The sequence below is a fragment of the Diabrotica undecimpunctata genome, chromosome 4, assembly GCF_040954645.1.
Source record: "Diabrotica undecimpunctata isolate CICGRU chromosome 4, icDiaUnde3, whole genome shotgun sequence".
NCBI classification, from domain to species: Eukaryota; Metazoa; Arthropoda; class Insecta; order Coleoptera; family Chrysomelidae; genus Diabrotica; species Diabrotica undecimpunctata.
Genome location: NC_092806.1, coordinates 3,391,023 through 3,417,778, shown reverse-complemented (window position 1 = coordinate 3,417,778; position 26,756 = coordinate 3,391,023). Strand labels below are relative to the sequence as shown.

Below are 26,756 nucleotides of genomic sequence, written 5' to 3'. Positions count from 1 at the left end.
GATAATTCTAATGGGGCTTCAAATTAAATTTTTTGGCACCACCACACAAATTTCACAAATCAAACAGTAAGGATTGGAAGTGAATAAATAAAAGTTTTTACGTCTATTCAGTTTTGATTTCAAGAACCGCCATATCGTCCCTATATTAACGTTTTGATTTTAATAGAATTCTCATGAATATTTTGAAAATAATTATTATACCAGGAAATAAACTTCTTAAAAAACTTTAACACGAAAGTTAAAAATAAACTGAGTCAACCCATCATGTCGCGTTACACCATCATCATTCTCTTTACCTTTATCACTATGCTGGATCGGCTTTCCTAATTACATTTCTCCATCAGTGTCTGGACTTGGCAGATGTCTTGTCTTACACCTCAGCGAGGTGTGAGACAAGGGTGTATACTGTCACCAACCCTGTTTAATCTCTATTCCGAAGACGTAATGAATAGAATACTCTCTGAGCAATCCGTAGGTATTAAAATAAATGGTGTTAGATTAAACAATCTGAGATTTGCCGACGACACCGTTCTGATCGCAGAAACACTTGAAGAGCTACAGCCATTGGTGAATAAGATAGCAGACTGCAGCGAAGAATATGGACTTTCTGGATCTTTGAACATAAAGAAAACTAAATTTATGGTAATATCGAAATCAACACAGAATGTCCAAAATTTATATTTACACAATGAAATTATGGATCGAGTTATACAAATATTTAGGCACTTTTATAAATGAAGACAACGATAGCTCAGCAGAAATCAAAATAAGAATAGAAAAAGCCAGATCCATATTCACTAAAATGAAGAGTGTTCTGCGGAAGAGATTTGAGCCTTGAAATGAAACTTCGCCATTTGAACTGTGGATGTATCGCAGAATCCTGAGAATATCATGGACCGAGAGAGTCACAAATGTCGAGGTCTTGAGAAGAATGAATAAACAAAAGGAAATCATATTTACGATCAAAAAACGAAAACTGCAATACTTGGGACACATTACAAGAGGCGAAAGATATGAACTGCTTCGAATAATTATGCAAGGGAAAATAGCAGGCAAAAGGTCCATAGGAAGAAGACGAAACTCCTGGCTAAAGAATCTACGGGAATGGTATAGCTGTAGCAGCAACGAATTGTTTCGGTCAGCAGTTTCGAAAATACGTATAGCCCTGATGATCGCCAACCTTCGGAACGAAGATGGCACTTAAAGAAGAAGAAGATCAGTGTCTATCTTGAGTTAAATCAATATTAATACACTTTACCGACATGTCTTGCCTAAGCGTAAGACCCCCCAGGTCTTTTTGGTCTTCCTCTTCTACTAATTCCTGGAACCAGCAGATCATCAATTCTTCTTATTGGGTGATAAACGTCTCTACGCTGATCATGACCAAACCATCTTAACCTTTGCTCTCTCATCTTGGCAAAACGATGACTAATGTGTTTGGTGAATAATGGACTTGGGCAAGATTGTAACTGTCACTTTACAGTGCGAGTCAGTGGCGTAGTGTAAAAGATGAATTTATATTTAGTTTAAAAACATATTTTTTCAAAATGTCCTCGCGTGCCTCATTGAAAATGTCGACCGTGAAAATTCATGGCACGCAGTGGGTTGAGGATTCATGGTCTAGCTCATGCTTTATTATTAGAGAAGCTATACATATAGTGTTAGAGGACTGACCTGGGAATGATTTTGATTTTGTATCTCTAGCAAGCCACAATTTGTTATTGTTTATAAGGAGATCTCAGCGGAGCATTTTACATTCACCTTTATAGATAATATTTATCCAGATTTAGCCATACGGCTCACACTCCCTCTAAGTGGAAAATTTACTCATCTCTAATACCTACGATGGAACTGGGCAGGTCACGTGGCTCGAATGACAGACAATAGATGGACAAAGCGGATACTGGAATGGAGACCAAGAGATGATGCCTACCGAAGTAGAGGTCGTCCACCAATACGTTGGACTGACGATCTAAAACGTTGTCATAGGAATTGGATGCAAGAGGCACAAGATCGAAATAGATGGAAAATTATGAGGGAGATCTATGTCCAGCAGTGTATAAGCGAAGATTGAATGATGAATACCTACGGTATTAAAAGGATTGAGCCCTGGGGAAACTCTTTTCAAGTTATCGAGCCCTAGATGAGCTGAAGTATCTCTTTAACATTTTCGTACACATCTGGACGTCGCGAGAAGTACAGATTTCTGCATGGGCTTATAAAGATGTTCATTCAGACCTATCTTTTTTTATGTTCTCTAGGAGGTTTTTGGGAATAACACCAGTAGTAGATAGAAGAATGGGTACTGACATTGTACTTTTCATTCTCCATTGTGTCCTTATTTGTACTTCTAGATCTATATACTTGGCGATCTTTTCGTTGTATTTAACACGTAAATTATAGGTGTTGGGTATCGTCACATCAATAAGTGTTGTTTGTCTAGTCAGTTTATTAACTAGTATGAGATCTGGTCTATTTTGTGCGACTGGTTGATCTGTGAGCAGAGTGCGGTCCCAGTATAGCTTGTAGTTGTCATTTTCAATCATTCTGTCAAGGACGTATGGATAATAAGGAAGACGGTTGGTTTGTAGAAGTCCTAGTCAGCTAGTGCTTGGTGGATAATTTCTCCTACTGAGTCATGTCGTTCTTTATATCCAGTACCGACAAATACCTGGCAGCCACTGGTAAGATGTTGGATAGTTTCTTGGGCTTGGCATCCATATCGGCATTTGTAATTTTGGACTTAAGGATCTAAGCGATATATTTCAGGTCATTTTTGAGTTGGAATAACCTGATCCTGAATGGCAATTAGAAAACCCTCAGTCTCTGGAAATATCTTTCCAGATGTCAATCAATAGTTCGACGCTGTATTGTCGACATTTCGCATTTCTTGTTCTCTCCTTTTAAGCGACGTTGTATCATCTACTGCGCAAATTGCTCGATGTAAAGTATTATGTCTTAGCCTGTACCTGAAAATAAGTTCTTAAATTAGCAAACTTCACTGCGTGGATGGTGTTTTTGTGACTTTGTGAGAGTGTTCTTACTTTCCGCTGAAGATCCTTTATATCCGTTTTTGACTACTTTATAAGACCAAATGAGTAGCTCAGCGTGGAACAGTCGTACGTATTTAATAACTTAAACAAATTTTTACTATTAAGATATGACCGATTTAGTAATCTTAATTTTAGTACGAACTCCGAAGTTAGTTCGTTAGTTTATTAATTATTATTATCACATTTTAGGGATTTTGTATTCCAACTTACATTAATTTATTAGATGAAGCATTTTTAAATGTAGCAACATTCATATCTTTGGTTTATTTGGTCTGCTTTTGTAGCTTTTCTATTCTGTTAGGATATGGTTCCTCCATAAGTTCTGGAATTCTTATTCAGTTATTCTCATGTAACATTTGTTATTTTAATTCCTTTCCTATACATCTAAGAACTGATATTTTATATCATATTACAGAAAACGTTTTTGCATTCAATAGGTGTGAGTGGTCGATAATGCCCCGTTTAGGCAAACTCTTTGATCTCTTCAGAGAGGTAATTACTATCTATATCAGGTATATAAATGTCAGTTCTAACATTTAATAATGTATAATTTCTATTGCGCGCATTATATTAAATAAACTTCCTAAATTTATAGATTTTTGGCATTCATTAAATTTAATAATGCTTGGTATTTGGTCTAGATCAGGAATTTTATTGTTTTTTGTCGATTATATTACATGAATTACCTGTAATTTACTAAACTTGAGAATAATAAAAGAAATGGTTTCTGACTTTAAAATCGATGTATTATTTTCATCCGCGGGTATTTGTTCTGTTTGCAGAACCATGTTTTCTTCCTGTATAGCAATCTTTTTAAGTTAATATGTTTTATTATAGTTTTTTTCTCTTCCCATTTAATCTTTTTTTTATATATTTTTGTTATACGAGCTTTTTAACTTGGCTACATAATCGCTGTTATAAAAATCTGATATTTTATTCTTGAGTTGATGTAAATCAATCCAAATGTATCCATTTAATTGCTAAATTATTTAATACTTTTGTTCGCGTGTTTCAAGGTCACATTTAGTGAATGAAATCTATTATAATAATATACCTAATATACTGGTTATTCCTAAAAAAGTTCATTAACTTTATTTTTATACCAGCTACTCTTTATTTGATGATGTTACAGTAAGATACTTTTAAAATATACTCAGAACAATAATTGTCCTTAAAATTTTTTGTATTTAACTTAGTTTTAAACATAAAATAAAAACAAAAATAAAAATAATTAAAAATGTTTAATGTCCTAATACTATTTAACATTTCAATACATATACACAAAATGTTTCAGCCTTCTTTTCTGCTTCTGCCAACTTTCCGTTTCTGCACCTCTTACTTCATGGGACCGCTATTCTCTTCGAGTATCCGGTGTCCGAGTATCTGGACTTCTGGGCGTATTTTTCTATAAGTTATTATATTTATTTTTGGCACCATACCGACTTTCCTGCTTGGTTATCCTCAGCTATCACCTGGTTAGGCTTCAATGTCAGTCACCAATGTCTCTGATCTTTAATAGTGTTTTTATGACCTGTTTAAAGAAGTATCTTCTTCTGTTCTTGGCCACTTCCCTCGGTGGTGTATACTGAGACCTTTCTTTAATGGTTGCATTTGAAACTGAGTCCTGCTATGTCTACCTTTAACATGCTGTTTTTGTTCTCTCTCAGTTAATTTCTGCGGTGGAACCCTATACTGGAACTGCATATAACATCACAGCTCTAACGTAGGCTTAATATTACTGAATTGTTTTTGCCTGCGATAGAGGGCTGCTCCTGAAAATAAAAGGTTGAATTAGCTTTTTTCCCGTTGATGCATTTCTCTTGACTTTTTGGGTGTGAAATTTAGTTTTCTGTCGAGGAGCACTCCGAGCTACTTGACGGATTTTCCTGATTTAATTCTGTTTCCTCTCATCGTTACATCGTTCTATTACTGATGTAGTTTGTTGCTGCATAAAAATATTAAATTGCGTCATCTCCGTGTTGATATTTATTTTTAATTTTTCCGTATAGTCCGATATTCTTCTTAAGTGATCTTCTGGTCTCTATACTCTTCTTTTGTCGTCGAAAGTATGGTTTTGGCTTCTTCTGTAAATTACCGTATCGTGTGCCTAGAGAGCTGTATTTTTTCTTGCATAGGTGGGTAAATCTGAAACAAAAATTTTATATAGAATCGGTAATAAAATGCTATCTGAAGCACCTATTCTTAAATTTACTGCATTCGGGATATCTTTTAGTCAGATGAAGCCTGAAATGTTCTATTATCCAAATACGAGTCGCATATATTGACCAAGTAAGAATATAATAGAATAAAATAGAATTTATTAAGTCAATATACAAAAATAGTTATGCTTTTGACAAGTTAAAGGAATACTGACAATTTACATACTACATATAAAATTTTTTTTGCGAATTAAAACATTACAAATATATATTTAATATTAACAATTTAAGAAACGATAAACACTCTAAATAAAAATATAAAAACATGAAATATCATCATAATAGGCAAACACCCTTACCAAACTAGTACTATTGAGTAAAAGCTGTACTTAGGTACTCCGTTTTAGAATAGAAACAATGTTTCAAAAAGTGTGATTTGATTTTAATCTTAAACGATAACAAGTCAAGACTTTTTACATCTGGCAGTAAAAATTATTTACATTTTATAAATAATTTTTACAATACTTTTCCAAGTGATTCCACTAATGAAGCTGGTGTATAGCTGTTTGGTTTTCTCTAAGACTTTTTGTCGTTCTTTGGTTTTAGTAGAGGGATAATCTCGCATGTGTCCTGTTGTTCTAAAAATACGCATGTTCTGGGCAAAATCTGTAGATGTAGAATAATTGCACTTTTATTTGCTCTAAGAATTCTTTCAATGTAATATTGTGGATATCTTTTATTCCCGGTTCTCTGTTTTCTTCTAGTTTTCTTATTATTTTTGCCACTTTTGTTTTTTTTAGCAGCCACTTGACTTTTAGCAGCCTTTAAAATATATGTAAGTTCTTTATCCCATCCTACTTAACATAAATTGACATCATAGCATGTTACATAAGTTAATAGAAATTTTCATGTCAAAAAATAGCTTTGAGATGTAATTGAATGTTATTAAGAAAATAACAGTAAACAATAAATACAACGAACAATCAATAAACCAAGAACTGCATAAGAAAGTCTTGAAATTAGTCTTCTAACCAACAGAAAACAATCCTAGTACCTTCTGCTAACATATAGAGACAAGGTATAAAAAATAGCCAAATACATTAAAAAGAACAAAATAACACCAGCTTTTAGAACAAACAACAATTTAAGCAAATATATTAAAAACAACAAGAGCCAAAAAATAACCACTTAAACATTAATGTATACAAACTTACGTGTGGCGGCTGCCCAAAAACTTACATCGGTCAAACAGGTAAAACTTTTATCAAACGTATAACAGAACACAAAAGGGCTTTTAATAATAGAAAAACCGATCGTACGTACGCACTTCAACTTCTAGATCATTAGCATTCTTTTAATGACAAATTTCGAATTATTCATATTTAAAATAAAGGCCTTAAGCTATCTTTTTTAAATTCCATGGAAATTAATAAATTAAAAATATACAGATTGTTTTGAATAACCGACTTCAAACAAACAGCTCTCTCCGTCTCAACTTAAAAAAAGACTATAATGGTAAAAATACGTCACTTGAGATTCGACACTTTGCCGAAACAGCGGTAGTGATAGTAAATTACAATAAATTTTTTGGAAGTGTTGAAAATAAAAATTTTTAGTGTTTCATTATTACATAATTTACAACAGTATATAGAAGAATGTACATTTGAGGAATAAAAACCTGGTAAATGTCAAAATGTGTCTCACATTTCAGGCAATAGATTATTTAATTTCATTAAAGAAGGCTCTGAAAAGAACCATATAAAAAATTTACGACCTCACACAATAAAGGCTTAGGAAAAGGCAATACTGCGGAAAATCGAACGGGATTTACAATAAAACCAATATTTCTATGTAGATACTAAGCAGATCCATTAAATGGAACAAATGTCACATAATAACTTATATCCTGTATAAAAAAAAAACAATACGATAAAAATAAAAAATATGAACAAATACTGCGAAATATTTATCTATAAATTAGTTCACGTTTTAATGAATCAATGACAACGACAAATTTAAAATGCATTTCTAGAATTAATTTTACAATTGAGTAAACACGAATTCCGTAATTACTGTAGTTAATTAATTATTTGTAGAGTTGATTAATAGCTATTTATATTTATGGTGTGGAGAATTGAATATTGTTGTATCTTTCCTCACATTTTTTGTGGCATTCACGCAAATAAAAATGCAGTTAATTTTTTTAAAGACATGTCCGCACTTTCCAATAGCAAATTTCCAACAGAAATGGAATGTTCATAACTCCTATTTTGGATTATACGCTTTGTTTGGCCTATATAGGATTGGGGGCAGTCTGTACAAGGAATTTGTGTGGAACAACTGCGTGTTGTTCATTTGGAATGTTGTCTTTGATGGATCGGACAAGAGATGAAAGTTTTTGTTGGGAGGTATTGTCGATTTTGTCAGTGACACCTTTGATGTAAGAAAGAAAAGCTTTGGTATGATGAGGGTTTGAGTCTTTGGGTTGAGTCTGAGTGAGAGATTGATGTCTGTGGATGCTCCTATTGATGTGATTTTCGCAGTAAAGTTTGTTTAGCAGTAAATGGTTGACTTCAATTAGTATAGACTATAAACATTCTGGGTTAACCGATAATAGTATAAAAGGCCCGGTTTCAGGTAACAATGGTGTACCTGAGGTACATGGTCTTAACACTGGGCCAACTCAGATAAATTTAATAATATTTACGACCGCAGTAATTGAAGTCAACCATTTTCTGCTAAACAAACTTTAATCGTTTTGGATGAGGGCTTGTTTTACACTAGAGAGCTCAGCGAGTCTACTTGCATTATCGCAAAGGCGTATTGATTTGAAGACAAGCGTATTAATGACTAAATTAATTTGTGAAGGGGGATGATGAGAGTTGGCATGCAAGTAACAATTGGTATGGGTGGGTTTTCGATAAACAAAGTGGTGAAAACCTTGGGATTGGTTTTTCTTTATGATAACGTCGAGAAACGCTAGGAATGAATCATTTTCCACCTACATCGTGAACTGGATACTAGGATGTATACCATTCACGAATTGAAAAGACACCAAAGCATACCTGCCATAGGGACAAATGGCGAATGTATCATCAACATATCGTAGCCAACTTGTGGGTTTGAGCATTGATGTGAATAGTGCTCGTGTCTCGAAGTTTTCCATAAAGATATTGGCAATTACTGGAGATAGTATGGAGCCTATTGAGGCACCATTTATTTGTCTGTAGAATTGATTTTGGAAGATAAAATAAATGTTGGACATATAATGTTTAATGAGAGATAAGTGGTCTCGCTGGACACTGTATTTAGTTTTCAGAATGTTGAGTTTTGTCCATAGGAATGTTTGTAAAAAGTGAAACGATATCGAAACTTACTAAATTCTCTGACTGTGAGATAGGGTATTGTTTAAGAAGTTCGAACAGAAGAATTTCTCAGAATCCTGAGAAGAATTTTTCAGGATGAAGGATGAAGCATTTTTGGCGAGAGGTTGTAGAGTTTTGGCCAAGTACCTGGCCAATGGTTGTGTAGGGTTGTATGCACTAACAATGGGAGGTAGAGAAATATAGGGTTTGTGAATTATGGATAGGCCATAAATTCGAGGTGTTCTGGAAGACTTTTTACGAGGAACTAGAGATTGTTTTATGTCAGCTGGAAGAGAGGTTTTATTGATAATGGCTTTTGTTGTTTTTTCCAGATAGGTTGTTGGATTATTAGGAATTGGTCCGTAGTCTGGAGTATAAGTAAGATTGGAGAGTTTATTAATACAAGAAGAAGTGTTTAGGACGACAGTGGCAATGCCTTTATTGGCGGGAAGAATGACTAGATTTGGATTTGACTGAAGTTCTTTCAGGAGTTTTTTCTCGGATTGGCTAATATTTGGAGTAGGAGGCTTTGAGTTTTTAAGAATTCTAGCGATGTCTTGTCTAGTTATTTCAGCATCTTCAAAAGGTAAACTGAAGTTGGCTTCTTCGGTTTGACGGATGATTGTCTTAATTGGAATGTGACTTGGAGTAACAGAATAATTGAAACCCTTTGTTAAAGCTTGAGTGGCAATGGTCAAAACAGGAGTATCAGAAAAGTTATAAACCTTATCTTAATAATTACTTTCATTATATATCGCAATACTAACAATGCTGTTTTCTTACAGATGAAACTGACGATGGATTCCTTGGTGTCAGTGAGTTCACAAAAAACAAGAACATCTGGAAAGCGCTTCTCGCCGAATGTCTAGGAACATTCATCCTGGTATTTATAGGATGCGGTTCCTGTGTAAATATAGTCGCAAACGATGGTGGGGCATTTATTAAAATTGCTTTCGCGTTTGGTCTGACGATAGCCACTGTTGTTCAGGTAAGAACATTTTATTCTACTAATATTTAACGATATAACAATTTATTATTAGTTATTTGTATTCATATGGAAGATCTATTAACAACATAAAATATGCAGATGACACCGTGATTATGGCAAGCTCTGCTGAATAACTGCAATTACTGCTAAACAAAACAAGCAGTTTCTGTGAAAAATATGGACTAAAAATGAATATAAAAAAGACCAAATACATGATAAGAACAAAAAAAAACAAATATAACAACAAACACACATTTGAAAAATGTACCGATAGGAATTGTTGATAAATACAAATACCTAGGAACCTGAATTTCAGACAATAATGATCAAACTACCGAAATAAGAGCCAAGATAGAAATAGCAAGAAATGCGTTTGTAAAAATGAAAACAATTATTTGCAACAAAGACTTTAGATTAGAACTGAGAGTAAGAGCACCGAGATGCTGCCTGTCACCAGAAGACGTGTTTTCGATACTGCAATATGGACTTGAAAGCTGGACATTAAAGCAAGAACACATAAATAAGTTACAGTCCTTTGAAATGTGGTGTTACAGGAGGATGCTTAAAATAGCATGGATACAGAAGAACACTAACACGGAAGTATTTCGAGAAATGAGCAAAGAATGCGAAATACTAAACACAATAAAAATAAGAAAGTTACAATATCTGGGACACGTAATGAGGAGACAGCGATATGAACTGCTAATTGCTAAGGCTTATAATACAGTGAAAGATAAGAGGAGGAAGGAGTATAGGAAGAAGGAGAGTGTCATGGTTGAAGAATTTAAGAGACTGGTTTAAATGCAGTTCTATAGAACTCTTCAGAGCAGCAGTAGATAGAGTAAAGATAGTGATGATGATATCCAACCTCCGATCGGCACTTGAAGAAGACGTATTTATATTTGAGCTACCAATAAATCATTTTCTCCACCATTCTAGTTCGAATTAGTTTATATCGTGATCGAGAAGTTCAGGCATAGGCTATTTGAATTATACAGTAATTTTAGTGATAATTTAAGTTTCACGTTGAGTTTATTTAAAATTTATTGATGTTTGATGATAATAAGTCAAATCACAACTTCCAACTCATAAAATCATAAAAAAATATAAGCAAATCTATAATATTGACAAAAGATTATTTTTAATCCCAATCGTATACTATATACCTATCATTCGTCGTTACAAACGTTTACATAACCGACCCGTATACGTAAGGGAAGCGCCAATAAAAGCGTCATAACTTTTTATTAACTCCTGTCACGCTCTTAATTGTTAATTATACTATAATCATTTACCTCGTAAGTACTTGTGCAAATAATAAAGAAATAAAAAGGTTAACAAGCGTGTGATATAAATCAAGATATTGTTTGCTTTAGGAATCTTATATGGGTTATCAAATTTATTATCAATAAATTAAAAATACGAGAATCTAATCATAGGCTTCGCGGCGGCAATTTAAAAATCGTACTCGTGAGGTTGAGCTAATATTTAATGTTTGTTGTTTATAGGAAATATAAAATTTAGAGTTTATAAATAATCTTAATAGGAGGGGTTTCTTTATTCATCTATAATGTTTTACTGGCAAATGTAACTCTTGATTGTCTAATTGTCGGTTGTACAACATTTAGCTCATCATCTTCCTGTCCAATATTTACTGTTTTTTCATTTTTTGAGCGTCCCACAGAAAGTTTTAGTTCCTCGCATTCCGACTAGTCTTCATTTAAAAATGCACAGATGATCTCGCTAACACACTTCCTGACTAAAACTATGTCACTTAGTTCAGTAGATATCAAAGATTGCTTTTCAGTTAATTTTGGCAATCATTTGGTACCACTTAAGTTAATAATTAACAATTAATTTGAAACATTTTGAATTGTCCCAGTATTGTTGCAAGAATTATTTCATTATTATGAAATACCACTCATTCCGATCTCCCATTTAGAGAGTAATAGCATAAATAAAAAGTAGACGGTAGTTTAATAATTTTATTCAAAAATTAAGAGTACACAAAAAGACCAGGCAGCAGAAAAATGATGTGTATGGAGCTCTACGTTTTACTGTCTTTGTTAAAATTATTAAGTCTTTGTAAAAACTGTGGTAGGTAGAGATAATTAGATTGTCAGAGACTAGAGACATTAAATCCTTTTTCTTGTTGGCAGATATTCCCACTGGTTTGTCATAAGCCTTTTTCTTGGACCAGTTTTTTTTACAATAATTTTATCAGTAGTAATCAAATAGTCATTATTGTTGCGCAATTTTCGCTTGTCCTGGTTCTGTTCAGCAAAATATTAACAGTCTTAAATTCATCCAAATACGATAATTTGTAAAGAAATTTATAAGGTTTCTCTCTGACAATTTTTACTATTTTAATATCTGAGAACGAAAAGGTGTCAGATTCAATATTTTTGTTGTGATTTGTGCCGATTTCTCCTGCCAAATCCTTGAAATCAATAAAATCATTATATGAAAATTCTCTTCTACGGTACACTGGAGAGGTTTTCTTTGCACTTTTCATTAGCTGGTAGTACTGGGCCAGCATATAAATAGGTTCAGTTTTTTGTTTTTTTTTTGTTGTCCGCAGCAGTTGTCGGTAAAGAAAATGTACTCAATTTCTCCTTCTGCGCTCATAGGTCTCTCCAATACATTTAAAAATACATGTAGCTATTTTATTGGCACCTCTGTGAGCATCACCCTCGTGCCAAATATTGCAAATAGCTTGTTTTTTCTTCAAGTCAAATACAGTTAGGTTGTACGTAGAGAGTTTCGACTTGTAATAAACCGTTGAAACTTCTCCCTTAGGAGTAGGCAATGCTGCTTTTAAATCGTATGTTGCTACGATGACATCTGCTAGCGATTGAGTTTTATCTATCTCATTTCTCTTTTCGAGACAAGTCCTTTTCATGCATTGTTTTCTCGAAGTTCATCATTGGAGTTTTAAAACACTGTGCAAAATTGAAACTGGTCTTTTTTGGGACTAAAAAATGATAAGTTGTATTCTTGATTGAAAATACTTAAAAACATCATCTGATAGTCACGATATATTTGCGTTATTGACTTACCTTCTTCGATAAACTGCCTTGTGGTGTTAGCTCTTATATAGTGGCTCTCCACTTTTGTGATTGAATCAATTAGTGCTCTCATATCGTTCTTAATAGAAACATTAATTACTTTTAAATTTTCTTTAGCATAACGATACTGAGGTTTTATTTCAGCTGAGTGACGAACCACAAAATTTCGCTGCTTGTCTATACTGCCAAGTTCCCAATATCAATTAAATAAAGACACCCGCATTTCTTCTGAAAATTTAAAAGGGCAGTTGTGTTGACAATTTCTGCAAGGTCTTATAACTTTTGTTTTAACGATTTTGTTAGATTTCTGAGAAGTATATTCCTTACCTGAATTACGAAGCTATTTAGCCTTGTTACTTTTCCACTCTGAAGTACAGACAACTCGTTTTTTCTTCTTCTTGTAGAGGATCTGCCTTCGTTTTCTGGTGGAAGATTATTCACTTCAACCAGAACTTCAGCTGCTGGAGAAATTTCATGATTTTGTTTGAGCCTACTTTCTTTAGATCGACTGATTTTTTTTGCTTGCTTTTTACTCAACCGATTCATGTTAGCTTCATTTACTTCAATACTGCTGGGAGACGTAACGTAGTCGGATACATCGAAATCTGGATCTTTAATTCTGTCGTCATCTCCGAAAGGTTCACCAATATCACTACTTGTGAATTCGTTGTCTTGATTTTCAATCCTGTCTTCAGCATTGTGTGTGGGTTAAGAACATGCCACAATACTTTTATTTAAACGAGGTGAGATTTGGGTGAACTTTTGACATAATGTGGCTAAGTCTTCATCACTCATTATAGTTGAAAAGCGATCATATTAAAAAATAAAGGGGTTCCACACCTACAATATCGATCTTGCGTGATGGTGGATTATTAGGTTCTGAATCTAGATTCTCATCATCATTCTGAGTAGTCAACTCATTGGAGAATGATATTGGTCTACATTATGATATTAGAAGTCGACCTCGTACACCAATATCAGATTGATATGGCACCTGAAAGTAAAATGAGCCAAAATGTAATTTTGAACATTACATTATAATTATTCCTTTCAAAGCTATCAAACCTTTTCTATTAAAATATTGTGTGCCATTATAAATGAATAATATTTATCAGAATGTGAAAATTGACCTATACTGTCTTGTTGAAATTTATTTTGGAATTTTAATGTGTGTTTTAGTTTCAAAAATTTATTTCATATCTTTATCTTGGCTTAGAAACGAATTGATCGAAAGTAGTGAACCGATGTCAAGAACCGCTATTCTATGATGCTACTCGTAACTTTAGTTCCGTGATGCTCGCCTCAACATTTTACTGTAGACAAAAAAAGTACAAACGCCACAATACAAGAAGTCATCCTAATTACTTTTTTCTACCTCCTCTAGTTTTCGGTGTACCCTGCAAAACATACCAATTGGGGACACCCTGTACAGATTGACTGATAGGTAAATTCTAGTTCTAATTATTACAATGTATTTAGGCTTTGCAACTGTACATGGTTTATCTCCAGATTTTTTGGGATATACCATGTTGAATATCATGTGTTGACTTTTGCTTAAATCCATTTTGTTTGGAATTTTTCCGGGAAAATGGATGACATTAGCTCGAGGGACATCTTCTTCAGTTACTTGATCTGTCTGCTGCGTTCTTGCTCGTCTAATCGGATCAGATTTTACTTCTTCCTCTCATCGCCTTTTTGATACCTTCTTTTTACCATAACAATGTCAGTTGTCACGTAGTAACTGAAATAAATATTCACTTTGGGCAAAAATGGATCACTTTTCATTTACTCCTATGTTTGCAACGTATTCTTATTTAACCAATGTGCTTATGAAAGAGAACATACTTTAAAAACAAAAAAAAAGTAAACAAACCTTGAGTTTATGTTGAAACAAAAATTAACGAAATATCTTCACTTATGACAGATTATCACATTTAATAAAAAATTTAAGATTTCTGTGTGTATTGATTTTAAGATGTTATTAAATAAATATATAACATTATCTTTAAAATGCAGCTAATTTGCTTAAAAAATTAAGTTAACACAATTAACACCTTCAAGGTGCTAAAAATGTTATAATGTATTATTAGGCATAAAGTGGTTTAAACATGAATCACCTTGGCAGGTACGATTCTTTAAATAATTCACTTCCTACTAGAAATGTAAAAGTATAAATAGATTTCAACACCTTTTGCTAAATCTCAAAAAAAAATTTCAAGTTTAGGTTTTCAAGTTTTTTTCTTTAAATGAACTACCAGAATTTCAACACGTTTTGTTGTCACTGAGAGTAACTCAAGAAGACCCGGTCAAAGCTGCAGAAGTGTTACAACTCCTGATTAAGACAGATTATTGGGACTTTGTACACTAAGACAAAGGTTTGTTACCAGTACTTCTCTACAAAATGAATTTTTAGACTGTTAGACTTGCCGAAAATGACCTGTACCCTATAAAAAATGTCACACTGAGAGTGCAGTATGGGTAAGATACGGCAATGCTTTTGTTATGGAGAATAAACGCACAGGGTTGTCGGTTTTCTCCAGCTGTTGACGTAAGACGTACTTCGTTGATGACTGGTGTTAGCGAAAGAAGCATTTACAATTTCAAAAAAGAAAAAGAACAGAGTGGAACGTTCAAATCGCCAAAAAAATGTAAAAAACGAGTGTGTCAATCAAATTCTAGAATATTCACATATGACGAGGGTGTAAGAAGTATTCTATGGAGAATTGTTCATTGTGAATTTTTCATAAAAAATTTGCCGCCATTTTTAAAGCATATACATAACTTCATACAAGGTAATGAGAATATACAGCCGTTGTCTCTTTCTACTTTATACAGACTTCTGAAAGATATTGGATTTGTTTATCAGAAACGTGGCCGAAGAAGCATCATGGTGGAGCGAGAGGATATTATTCATTGGCACCATAATTATTTGAGAACTATACGACCTTTGCGAAAAGACCATTGCAATATCATATATTTGGACGAATCGTGGGTTAATGTTGGCCAATCTATAAATTACGAAGGGTGCGATAATACGATACAAAACGGTCGTGATGCTTTTCTCAAAGGTTTAAGTACTGGCTTAAAAGCACCTACTAAACGAGGTCCACGATATGTTTTATTGCATGCAGGTTTTTCAGGAGGTTTCCTTCCTGGCACACAGCGTGTTTTTCTGGCAAAGAAAAATGATGGCGACTATCACGATGAAATGGATGCCGCATATTTTAAGTCGTGGTTTAAGGAGACATTAATATCAAATTTACCAAATAATGGTCGCAGGAATGCCATTGTAACGGACAATGCATCGTACCACTCCCGTAAAGAGAGATTCCCTAACAATTCCTGGAATAAAGCTGCAATCAAGGAATGGCTAGTGGAAAAATATATTTTTTTCGAGGAGTGTTATTTGAAATCCGAGCTATTAGAAGCAGCGCGTGCTTTTAAAGATCAATACGATAAGTATCATCTTGATCTTGACAACATAATGTTTATATTTTAAGGCTTCCTCCATATCACTGCGAATTGAATCCTATAGAAATAGTGTGGAACCAAGTTAAGCAATATGTAGGTACCCATAATACCACTTTTAAAAACGACGAGGTACGCTAGTTGATCGACGACGTTTTCGCACGCGTTACAGAGCAAAATTGGCGCAATTATGTCACTCATGTTGTTGAGAAAACGGAAACTGAGATGTGGACTGCGGACAACCTGCAAGATGACGTAGACCAATTGATAATACACGTTCCTGATAATATTCCCGTTCCTGATAATTTTTCACATATTTACAAAAGAAAAAGTTTTTCTTGGATATTGGGCTGGGTGCACGGAAATCGAGTTACCGGAGGTTCCACCCGGTATATTTATAGCTATCAAGAAATGTAATTTAAAATACATTTGTTAGTTTAATAAAGTATACAGTTTTATAATAAAATTCTCGCTAAAAACTTAAGGTCTTTTTATTCAAATTCATGCCTCTTATTTGGCTACTTGAAGGCAATTATTTTATCAATATGTTATTTTATAATAAATAACAGAGCCCGGCGTAGAGATCTGGGTACGGTTCTGTGACTACCACTTGGACCTGTTTGTATCGCCAAGCACAAGGCGTGAAATCCGGCAATTGTGCATTCCTATATTAGCCGTACTGCACTCTCGGTGTGACATTTTCTATAGACGGGAACATATTGGCACGGTATTAATTAGTGAACATAAAAGGCGAATATTGCATTTTGCATCGATGAATCTAGATTGTCCTTTTTCTGATGACAGGCGAAATAGAGTACATATACAGAAGATCTAGGAAACGCTACAAGCGATGTAATATTGTAGGGACTATATAATGTGATGGCGGCTCCGTAAGGGTGTGAGGTGGACTTAATTTGGAAGCTTCTACGGTGTTAGTTCACACAGACAGATTATTATAAATTGTATAAAGAATTAAATATCACTCAGATAAGACGAAGTATTTTAGATGTAATTGCTAAACGAAGAAACTGCAAGCGGTTTTTATCAAAAAATCTTTAATCAATATCTAGAACAGAATTTGATGAATACAGATATAAATAATGAATAGGAGAATTGGAGAACGTGTACTAAGGTGTGTCACCAAGATTTGTTATCCACAATATGGGCAAACCAATCAGCATTGGCTAAAGCGGTGCAAAAAATGTTTTAATAATTAAAAATTGAAAATATAGAATGCATAAACACTAACGCTATTAGATTGTAAATTTCTTGTATCTTTGTAGGCGATAGCTCACATCAGTGGAGGCCACATCAATCCTGCCGTCACTTTCAGCTTTGTTTGTACTGGGGATGTTAAAATTATTAAAGGCTTAAGTTACGTAGTCGTCCAATGTATTGGAGCTATTGGAGGAGCTGGTTTACTAAAGGTAAATAATCCTTTACTGTTTATTTTGCAGTTATTTATAATAATTTATGTACATAAATAAAAGGTGGATCTATTTAATAGTATGTTCATTCCAGTCAATGTTTTAATATATTTGCAAAATTTTACATAAATAAGTAATAACTGTTTTTTTAATTATATTTTTATTACTACAATCTGATCAGATAGATCAAGATGCAGTTCTTTTCTGACTTAGTTATTGTACTGGATCACATTTTTATCTTATTTTGTTATTATCCAGATATTGTATAGGTACAAATAGTGTTTAGTTATTAATCATTTTGATGCTGATAGATATAATACTAAATATATTTCCAATACTTCTTTTAGTTGGTTGTTCCTGACTCTAAAGTTGGAGCTTTCGGAGTAACCGATACCCACAGTTCCTTATCTGACGTTCAAGGAATGGTAATGGAAGCAGCTTTGACGTTCATGTTCCTACTTGTCATCCAAGGAGTTTGCGATGCCTACCGAAAAGACTTGAAGGGATCTGGTCCTTTGGCCATTGGATTAGCTGCAGTCGCTTGCCATTTGACTGGAGTAAGTACTAGAGACTATTTTACTATACATAAATGAATAAATAGTTTTTTATTTCTCGATCGTGATTGAAAACAAAAGTTTTTGTTTTAGTTTTCTTAGATTTTTGATCTGGTATTAATAAAATATTTTACTGTCGTTTAAACATTTTTGCATTGTCAATAAACACTATTACATACTAGAATTTAGAATATATATATTTTTAATATTTTACCATATTACTCGCATACCAGTTTCTTACTACCATAAACAGTCGCATGGTATAAACGTGTGTCCCAGAATAAATCAAGTCTAAAATATATATTTAATTGTCGTTTTAATATAAACAAAGTTTGCTGTTATAAAATATTTAATAAACGACCTTATATTTTGTTAAAAGCGAATAAATACATTTAAAAATTAAAATTAGATATAATGGTTACCAGATCATTTGTCTTCGTCTGTATCGCATTTTAAGCAGACGATCGGCGATTTTTTTTGATGTTCTTTGCAGATTCAACTACTGCAGAGGTAACAATACTCCCTTGTTCTTTTGCCTATTCTTCGGGCACATAGGTAGCATTGACCATTTCTTGTTTTGGCCTTCTATGGTTGGGATGAAGATTTTTCTGCAGAAGTCGAAGCTTCCTCCTAGTGTTCTTTGATTAAAGTAGAAATCCTTATTTTTCCTTCAATTTTTTCGAAACATTAGAAGTGTAAAATTTCTTTCTAATCTGCGGTTTCAATAGATTGAAAGCTAAGCTGCATAAAAAATCTAGCCTAAAAACACTCAGATTTGAGTTATTTATTTGGAATAGTACTAAGGCATTTATGCCTGCTTTATTCATAATATAAAAAAATAGTTAAGGGCTATCTCCTACTGTTTTTAGCGACATTAAAAGAACTACACATTTAATCTACAACATCGACCTTGATCTTAGAATGATTGTAGTCCACTATAACTATTGGTTTGTTAGTATCCTTGTCTATGCTGTTATCTGTATGGCGTGTGGATAAGACACGGAGATTTTTGCAGTCTCTATGAAATGCAAACTGACTACTGAAGTCTAGTCATTCGGTAGTGTTCTATAGGCAACCCCCCCTTTTATTTTTCTTAATTGTTCTTAGCATAGTTAGACTAAATTCATTATTTGCATGGCTAGTGGGAAATTAGAATTTTCTGCAGTATTATGGTATGTTCCCTCTTATTGAACTTACAACTCGCTTGACAACATTCGGTGGGCTATTCGATAGTCGAAAGGAGCCTTTTGGTTGAGTTCCTGCATGTATTTTGAAGTTCACAGTAAACATGCTACTTAAGTCAACTAATCCGAAGACATTGATGTCATATTTAGCACGCTTTGAAGATATGTATTGCCTAAAATGGCATCGACCTCTGAAACTTAAAAGTTGTTCATCAACTATTAGATCAGGGCCCTGATTCTATTTCATTTCGATGTCGAAATTTAAAAGCAACTACGCCATGACAGTCGCAATCGCTAGCGATTCTCATTCATTTCGATTGTAGTTAAAACTGGGGATATTTACTTTATCATTTTGATACTGCTGAAAATTTGGGTTGGCCCTGTTGTTTATTGGCTGCACTACGCTTGTTGAATGTTTGTTTTGTTTACGTTACGTGAACGTCTTTTTTTCTTGTTTGAGTTGTTAAATTATAAATAGTGGCCATTTTCAATTATATTTTGAATTGAAAGAAAAGATGGCAAGAAAAAAAAGGCGATGTGGGAGATCCTTAAGTTATAACCACTAAGATTTGACTTAGTGGTTATATTCTAATATATTTTTAAATTTACAGCTTAGTAATACTAACCCTAAACATTTTGGGTATCCTAGAGGCATAAACACCTTCTTCCAAATATGGTTCTAATACCCTTATTAAATAATTTGCAGCTTGTTTATTAAGCCGGAATTGCTGCCTAAATTGAGCATCACTTAGTGAAAAAGAATTTTGAGTATCCCGTAACATTCTTATCCTCCGTTATGAGCGTCGGATATCTATCCTCTCTAATTCCTCCAAAACTAGCAAATGTCCGTAAAACACAGCCATATTAATACTTTTTGCCTCAGTTTTCCTTGCAAGGATCAAAACACCGCCTACCTAAACTGAACCTAAGTTCACTTCTCCCAGTCCAGTCAGTCATGTCAGATTAATTTCGACTCAAAATGAAACTTCAACCACTTTCTTGAAGTTAAAATTAATTTCGATAAGTTGAAAATTAGTGACGTCGTTTGGTTAGCTCAGCTGAAATCCACAAGGTTCGCAAAGTCGCGTTTCGACGTCGCCATATTAATTTCGACATGTTTTGAGTCGAAATCTCAATTAGAATCAGGGCCCAGGTCAAAGTATTACTAATTTCTGGTAGTTTTCTATAAATATTTTAAAAATATCTCGTACTGCTGCCAACTTGTCAGTTTTCCATTGCTCGTGACGACTATTGACATCATCTAAGCGTAAAAGAAATCGGAAGAAATTTGATGTCCATTCCACTACCGTCTGTTCTTAAAATATCTGTTATGTTTTGTCCGCCTGATTTATTAACTCCTACAAGATATACCATTTTAAATAGACCTTTCATTTCACTCAGATCAGTTTATTTAACATCGTTCATAATAATTGTACTTTGGGTTGATATTTTTAATATATATTTGTATAATCAGTTACCATTTCCACAATGTTGTTGCAATAAAAATTTCCAAACTTTCTGTTATGGTTTTGGTATTTACTGCATCATCTATGGGCTCAGGTATTTTTTCAATATATTACATACTAGTTCTTGTTTGTGATGGACACTCTCCAGTGGGTTGTACGGTCTTTTTCACCATAACAGGGAAATTCATTATCGTCGTAACGTCCTATAACTTCCTCTGCAACATCCTTCTCCCCGGCACCTTCTTCTGAATCAGTGTTGTGTACACTTTTCGGACAAAAATCTTTATCATCTTCGCTGGATCTAGATCTGCTTCTTCTTTTCATTGCGCCGTCTCCTTTCCAAGGTTGGCGATCCAAATGGCAATTGTAGTTTTGGAAACTGCTGCGCGAAAGATCTCTGCGGATGAGCGGTCGAACCATCTCCTCAGGTCTTTCAGCCACGAGTTCTGGCGTCTTACTACTGATCTTTTGCCCTGTACTTTTTCTTCCAGTATAACTTGAAGTAATTCATATCTTTCGCCTCTCAACACATTACCCAAGTATTGCATTTTCCTCTCTTTGATTATTCTTAGTAATTCTTTTTGTTTACACATGCCACGAAGTACCTCAACATTAGTAACTCTTTGTACACTTGGAATTCTTAACATTCGCCTGTATATATACATCTCAAAGGCATCTATTATTTTTTCTATTTCAGAGTCCATTGTCCAACTTTCACAGCCATAGAGTAAGACAGAAAAAACGTAACATTTGATCATTCGGATTCTAAGCTGTAGACTAAGGTCTGATCTTGTAAAAAATGTTTTCATGCTCATGAATGTTTTCCTTGCTTGTTCGATTCTTGATAGGATTTCTTTTTTTGGATTACACTGACTATTGATATTTGTTCCCAAATATTTTATGGAATTTACCTATTCTATTATTTGACCATTGGCATACACATGTACGTTTATTGGTGTCTTTGAAAATACTAAAGTTTTAGTTTTGGAAACGTTTAGATGTAAACCGAACATTTCGCTGTGGTGAACTACCGCATTTATTATATTTTGTAAATCTTGTGCGTTGCTTGCTATTAAGACGGTATCATCAGCATATCTGATGTTGTCTATGCTGATTCCGTTAATCTTAATTCCGCCTTGGACCTCGTCTAATGCTTCTCTGAATATAGACTCCGAATACAAATTAAAGAGTAGCGGTGATAAGACGCAACCCTGTCTCTACTAGTATAGTAGATCTGCTACTCCAATTTTTTCTTCCTCTACCATATCTTTGTACCATGCCAGCCATTTTTTCGGATCCTCGTTTATTTTTGAAATCTGTAAGTAATAGTTCACGTTAAAAAACAAAATATAATAAAAATAAACACATATTAAGCTCACAATGAAATTCCGAGGTCACATGGAATACGTACGTGTCCCATAATCAAAGTTAACCTCAACAATAATTCTGAACAGAGACGCACACAAACACAACCCACCAAAGTCTTGAGTAAACTGTCCGGCAAGCAAGGGCGAAAGTTTACTTATGAGCTGGTGTATCACATGCGTGGTTTTCCGGCAAGTTGGATACGCTGGTATCCTACGCGAGTATTGTAGGAAGAATATTAACACATTTGCTTAGCTGTATTCAAGATGTAAGTTCTCTACAAACTAATGAAGGGTAAAAACCTGTGTCACCGGAGAATGCATTCAGTCGGTTTTCTAAGAAAAATAAGTTTTGCCAGTGTCGTGGTGAATGTTTTATTAATTAATTCATTAAATTATAATATAAATTGAAAAACTTTTGAATGTTTGACTTTATTGTTGATGCAGGTTGATTGATTTTTAATATGTTTCATCTGCATTTTACATCTTTTATTGTAATTTGATTTTCCTTATAAAATTGGTTTATTTTCAAAATCAAAAGAATGGCTATTTACTAATCTATATCTGATTGATTCTCTTTATTTATGAAATTAAAACAAAAGATTTTATTTACATTAATAAATGGATCTAGCCTATAAGATTGAAAATATCACTAAACTATCTTAACTTCCTTTTTCCTTTCAGATTCCATACACAGGATCAAGTATCAATCCCGCGCGTTCTTTCGGACCAGCTGTAATTGTGAACGCATGGCACAATCACTGGGTAAGTTGGAATTTTAAATAATCTTAGACATAACATTTAAATTCACTAAAGTTCATGGTAGAATGACAACTAATATTGACCCAACAAAACTCACATTAAGTAATTCTGCAACTGTTAATTTTTAAACGATTATATCATTACTTGATTAATTAACGCACTTAAGTAGACAGACAGATAGTATAAACGGTGTACGTCCTCTAAGAGTGCATGATTTCTCCTCAAAAGAATAGGCGGTTCTTATCTGTACAGCAGGTTTATGGTCTATCTATTTGATTTTTAGCTATGGTGGTAAAAGGTTGAAAACAAATAAGTAATTAACATGCCAAGCGTATATTTTCGAGAAGAAAAGATTCAAATGGTAAAATGGTATTATGGAAACCATACTATTGTATAAACAATACAATTTTTATTGTTTTTTTTTTAAATCGCCCAATTCCGACATACAAAACAGTACGATCAGTTATAAAAAACTTTGAAAATTTCGGTTGCATAAATACCTTTATGAAATGTCTTCCAACGGATCAATCACGATCGAAACAAATCTCTGTTGAATGCGAAGCTCGCGAAATGCAAGTGTTCCAGAAATGAACATATTGTTTTAAAACATAAAATAAAAATGTAATTATTTAAACTTTTCTTAGTGTAGAATAACTGTAATAGTGACTTCATCAAGTTTGTTCGCGACTCCGACTGACTGGCGTCGTCTCACCCTCTTAAATATTTTTTCACACCTAAATAAAATAGGAATAATCTTCACGTATCAAGTAGTGATTTATCAGTTCATTCTCACACATCGCTCTTGAGGCATCGAATTTTTAAACACTCTCAATTCACGTATTAAATATTTCTCTCCGCCGAAATCGGACATTTTCTTATACCGGTGTGTTCTTTTACGAGTTATAAAGAAATAATTTTTTGATATTGTATAGTAAGCTACGGCCGTGTTGGGCCTCTCTACTCTAAAAAGATTTAATTATAAATCGATAAACTCAAAAGTGATTTTATTTCTCTGGAGCTATATTTGCTCATATTAAGAATCCTTATCCTTTAACGATCACTGAAGAATCAAACCTATGGAGATACATCCATTCACAAGTCCTTTGAAGTAAGGCTTGGAATCAAAAGATTTCCAACCTTCTTATGTAGGTAGCCAGTTACAAGGCTCCCTCAGCAAGTTTGTTTTACTGCTGAAGAAACGCCTTTTTTTGAAGAAACTGTAACGATATAGATACAATTGCTATAAAGTGAAAACCACCCAAGAACTTTTCCAGACGATTATTTTAATCGTATGGAATTGTGTGAAACAATGATGGAGATATCGAATGAAAACTTTTTAAAAAACGTTCTGTTTTCCGATGAATCTTCATTCACAATCCATAAACGTCATAAGGCATCTGTCGTCCGCTATTGGTCTAGGAAAAATGAACATTTGAGTATTACTGTGAAAACACAATACCCAAACAACTTAAACTTGTGGACTGGACTTTATAACGATAATATAATTGGTCCATTTTTTATTACGGGAAATCTGAATTCACATAAGTATCTAGATTTATTACTCAATCAGATTATTCCAGCAACTAGTTTTATTTCCAAGCTATCACAGCTAAAAATCTACAAGAATTGCATTTAAAACTCAAATATAAGTGTTTGGGTTTTTCTTAAGATTTACCATGAAGAGTTGGTGATAAAATAATTTTATGCAGAGAACTTCACACTCCTCGTCAGTGTCTGATAATTACCGAATGCCGGATAGCCGGATGTATCTTGGCGGTTCGCGCTGTGAAGGGAGGCGTTGCTTAAAATTTTAAAACTCATCAGGGAAATAATGCGTTATTGCCACACATCAATTTCTTAAATCAATGTTCTTTGTTAACTAATTAAGTAATTGATAGAATCGATTAGAAAATATGAATTACATGTCTACTTTATTTAAGTTTTTTTTTGGGACAATATTAATTTTCATTTTACAATGAACTGTAATGGATTTAAATATTATTTTACACTCATGTATCGGACCAAAATTATAGATGGAAACACTGTCTAAAAGTCATACCCACTCCGTCGGGATGGTGACTATTAAAAGTGGTATTAAAGATGGTAAAAATTGCCATATCGATATATATCATCTTCTATAACAAACATATTATATTTGTTATAATAAATATTCTCTTTTAGATCTACTGGATTGGTCCTTTGCTTGGAGGAGGTCTCGCTGGAATTATTTACAAGATCTTATTTAAAGTACGAAAAGACGAATCATACGACTTATAGATATAATACTCATCAATATTTTTAGTTTTTAACTACATATTTTTTGTTAATTATAAATAATTTTATTTTATTTAAATATACCTAACAAAACTTTTAACAGTTGTTTTCACTGTGTTGATCATTGCACGTACTCAAAGTCCTGACAAATTTAGAAGAGCCTAGTAATCACAAAGTCTATATTATTTCGTTCGCTATATAGATTTTGTGGAGGGGAGCAAAAAATATAATACAATAATGAAAACGGGCTGCTGAAGGGGGGTGACTAAGGTGAGTGAATGTGGTTGGTAAGTATTGTAAATAAGTTTAGATGACCCTGCATGTATCTCTGGCGTACATCTTTGCCACCTATGGAGTAAATTGGACACTTATACCTAGGAACACAAGAAAGTGATTATTCTTTTGATTACCGACAGAACGAGAGAAGGTTGAAGAAATTAGAAACCCGACAATTAAATAGTTTAAACAAGCAATACAGGCGCAAAGAAACAACAAGGCGCCAGGATAGACGATTTTTTCTTCAAATTATATAAATTAGGTGGCGAGCACCTAGCAATACAGATGCATGGCCCAATTTGGCCGGTAGCACCAATGGAAGTAAGGGTAAACGAAAGAGGGGTAGAAGAATTCTCATATTATACAGCACAGCGGGAACAGCTGGGTGTTTGGAGTGGAAATTGTTATCTGTTTAAAATAGAGTTACAAGAATGATCATTTTAATAAAAATATTGAGTATTTGGTAGTGTTGTTATTTGGACTCGCCAGACCCCTGATTCAAATTGCGTCATAGTAGAATCTTGAAACTTGGTACAGAGGTCCATGCATATTGTTAAAACCCATTTACGGCCAAAGGTGCGTAAACGCAACCTTTATTGTTAATTTTTTTTTTTGCCCGAAAATAGTTTTTTTAATGTTTTCTTTTTATTGAAGTAACATCTCAATAGATTGAGGTATATAGTATCATTTTTCTTTTGACAAAAATATTACTTTTTAAATATTTTAAGATTATTATAATTTTGCATAATTTAATGATTTATGCACATCTTCATACAAAAATTTTTTCCGATACTAATTATAAACTTAATTCATATTTTGTATTCTATAATTATAAAAATATGTTGAAATTTTTATTATTCTAAAAACTTATTCATTCATACTTTAAAAATAAGGTCTATAATTGCATGTTTATACGATGGATTCGTATACGCACCTTTGGCCGAAACCATATTATATTTTTTTCGTAGACTAAACAATATGAAATTACGATCTCGTCAATAGTCTAAGTCAATATACTTTATTCACTATTTATAAAATTGCTGTGTGCTGTAAACGTTATAATATTTGCTTTTTTCTTGACTTAAATCAGTTTGAAAGTTTCCTTGTGTTTATTTGTTTTATATTCCATATAAGTTGAAATGAGGTAAGCTAAATTATTATCATATGAATATACACTAACTACTAAAGAGTTAATGGCTTTGTTAGAAGAAGACTCAGACTGTGAAAATGCTGACTCACTTGATGTGGTTTATGTGCCGCCGGAAACAGATGAAATTTCCGATGTAGAAGACATTAATGATAATATTATTGGTACAGAAGGAATAAAAACAGATATTGCAGGTACATA

At 33.5% G+C, this 26,756-nt stretch overlaps 1 protein-coding gene across 3 annotated transcripts in view; it reads left to right on the top strand.

The window, feature by feature from the left end:
- The window catches only part of Drip (aquaporin homolog protein drip), a 98,652-nt gene extending 73,420 nt beyond the window's left edge, over positions 1–25,232 (top strand). For all 3 annotated transcript variants that reach the window (XM_072528686.1, XM_072528684.1, XM_072528685.1), the window contains exons 2-6: positions 9,363–9,565; positions 17,385–17,528; positions 17,876–18,085; positions 22,781–22,861; positions 25,040–25,232. In XM_072528686.1, the coding sequence (XP_072384787.1) occupies positions 9,363–9,565; positions 17,385–17,528; positions 17,876–18,085; positions 22,781–22,861; positions 25,040–25,135 (734 nt within the window). In that variant the 3' untranslated portion in view covers positions 25,136–25,232. The remainder of the gene's footprint in view (positions 1–9,362; positions 9,566–17,384; positions 17,529–17,875; positions 18,086–22,780; positions 22,862–25,039) is intronic.
- The last annotated feature ends 1,524 nt before the right edge of the window (positions 25,233–26,756 follow it).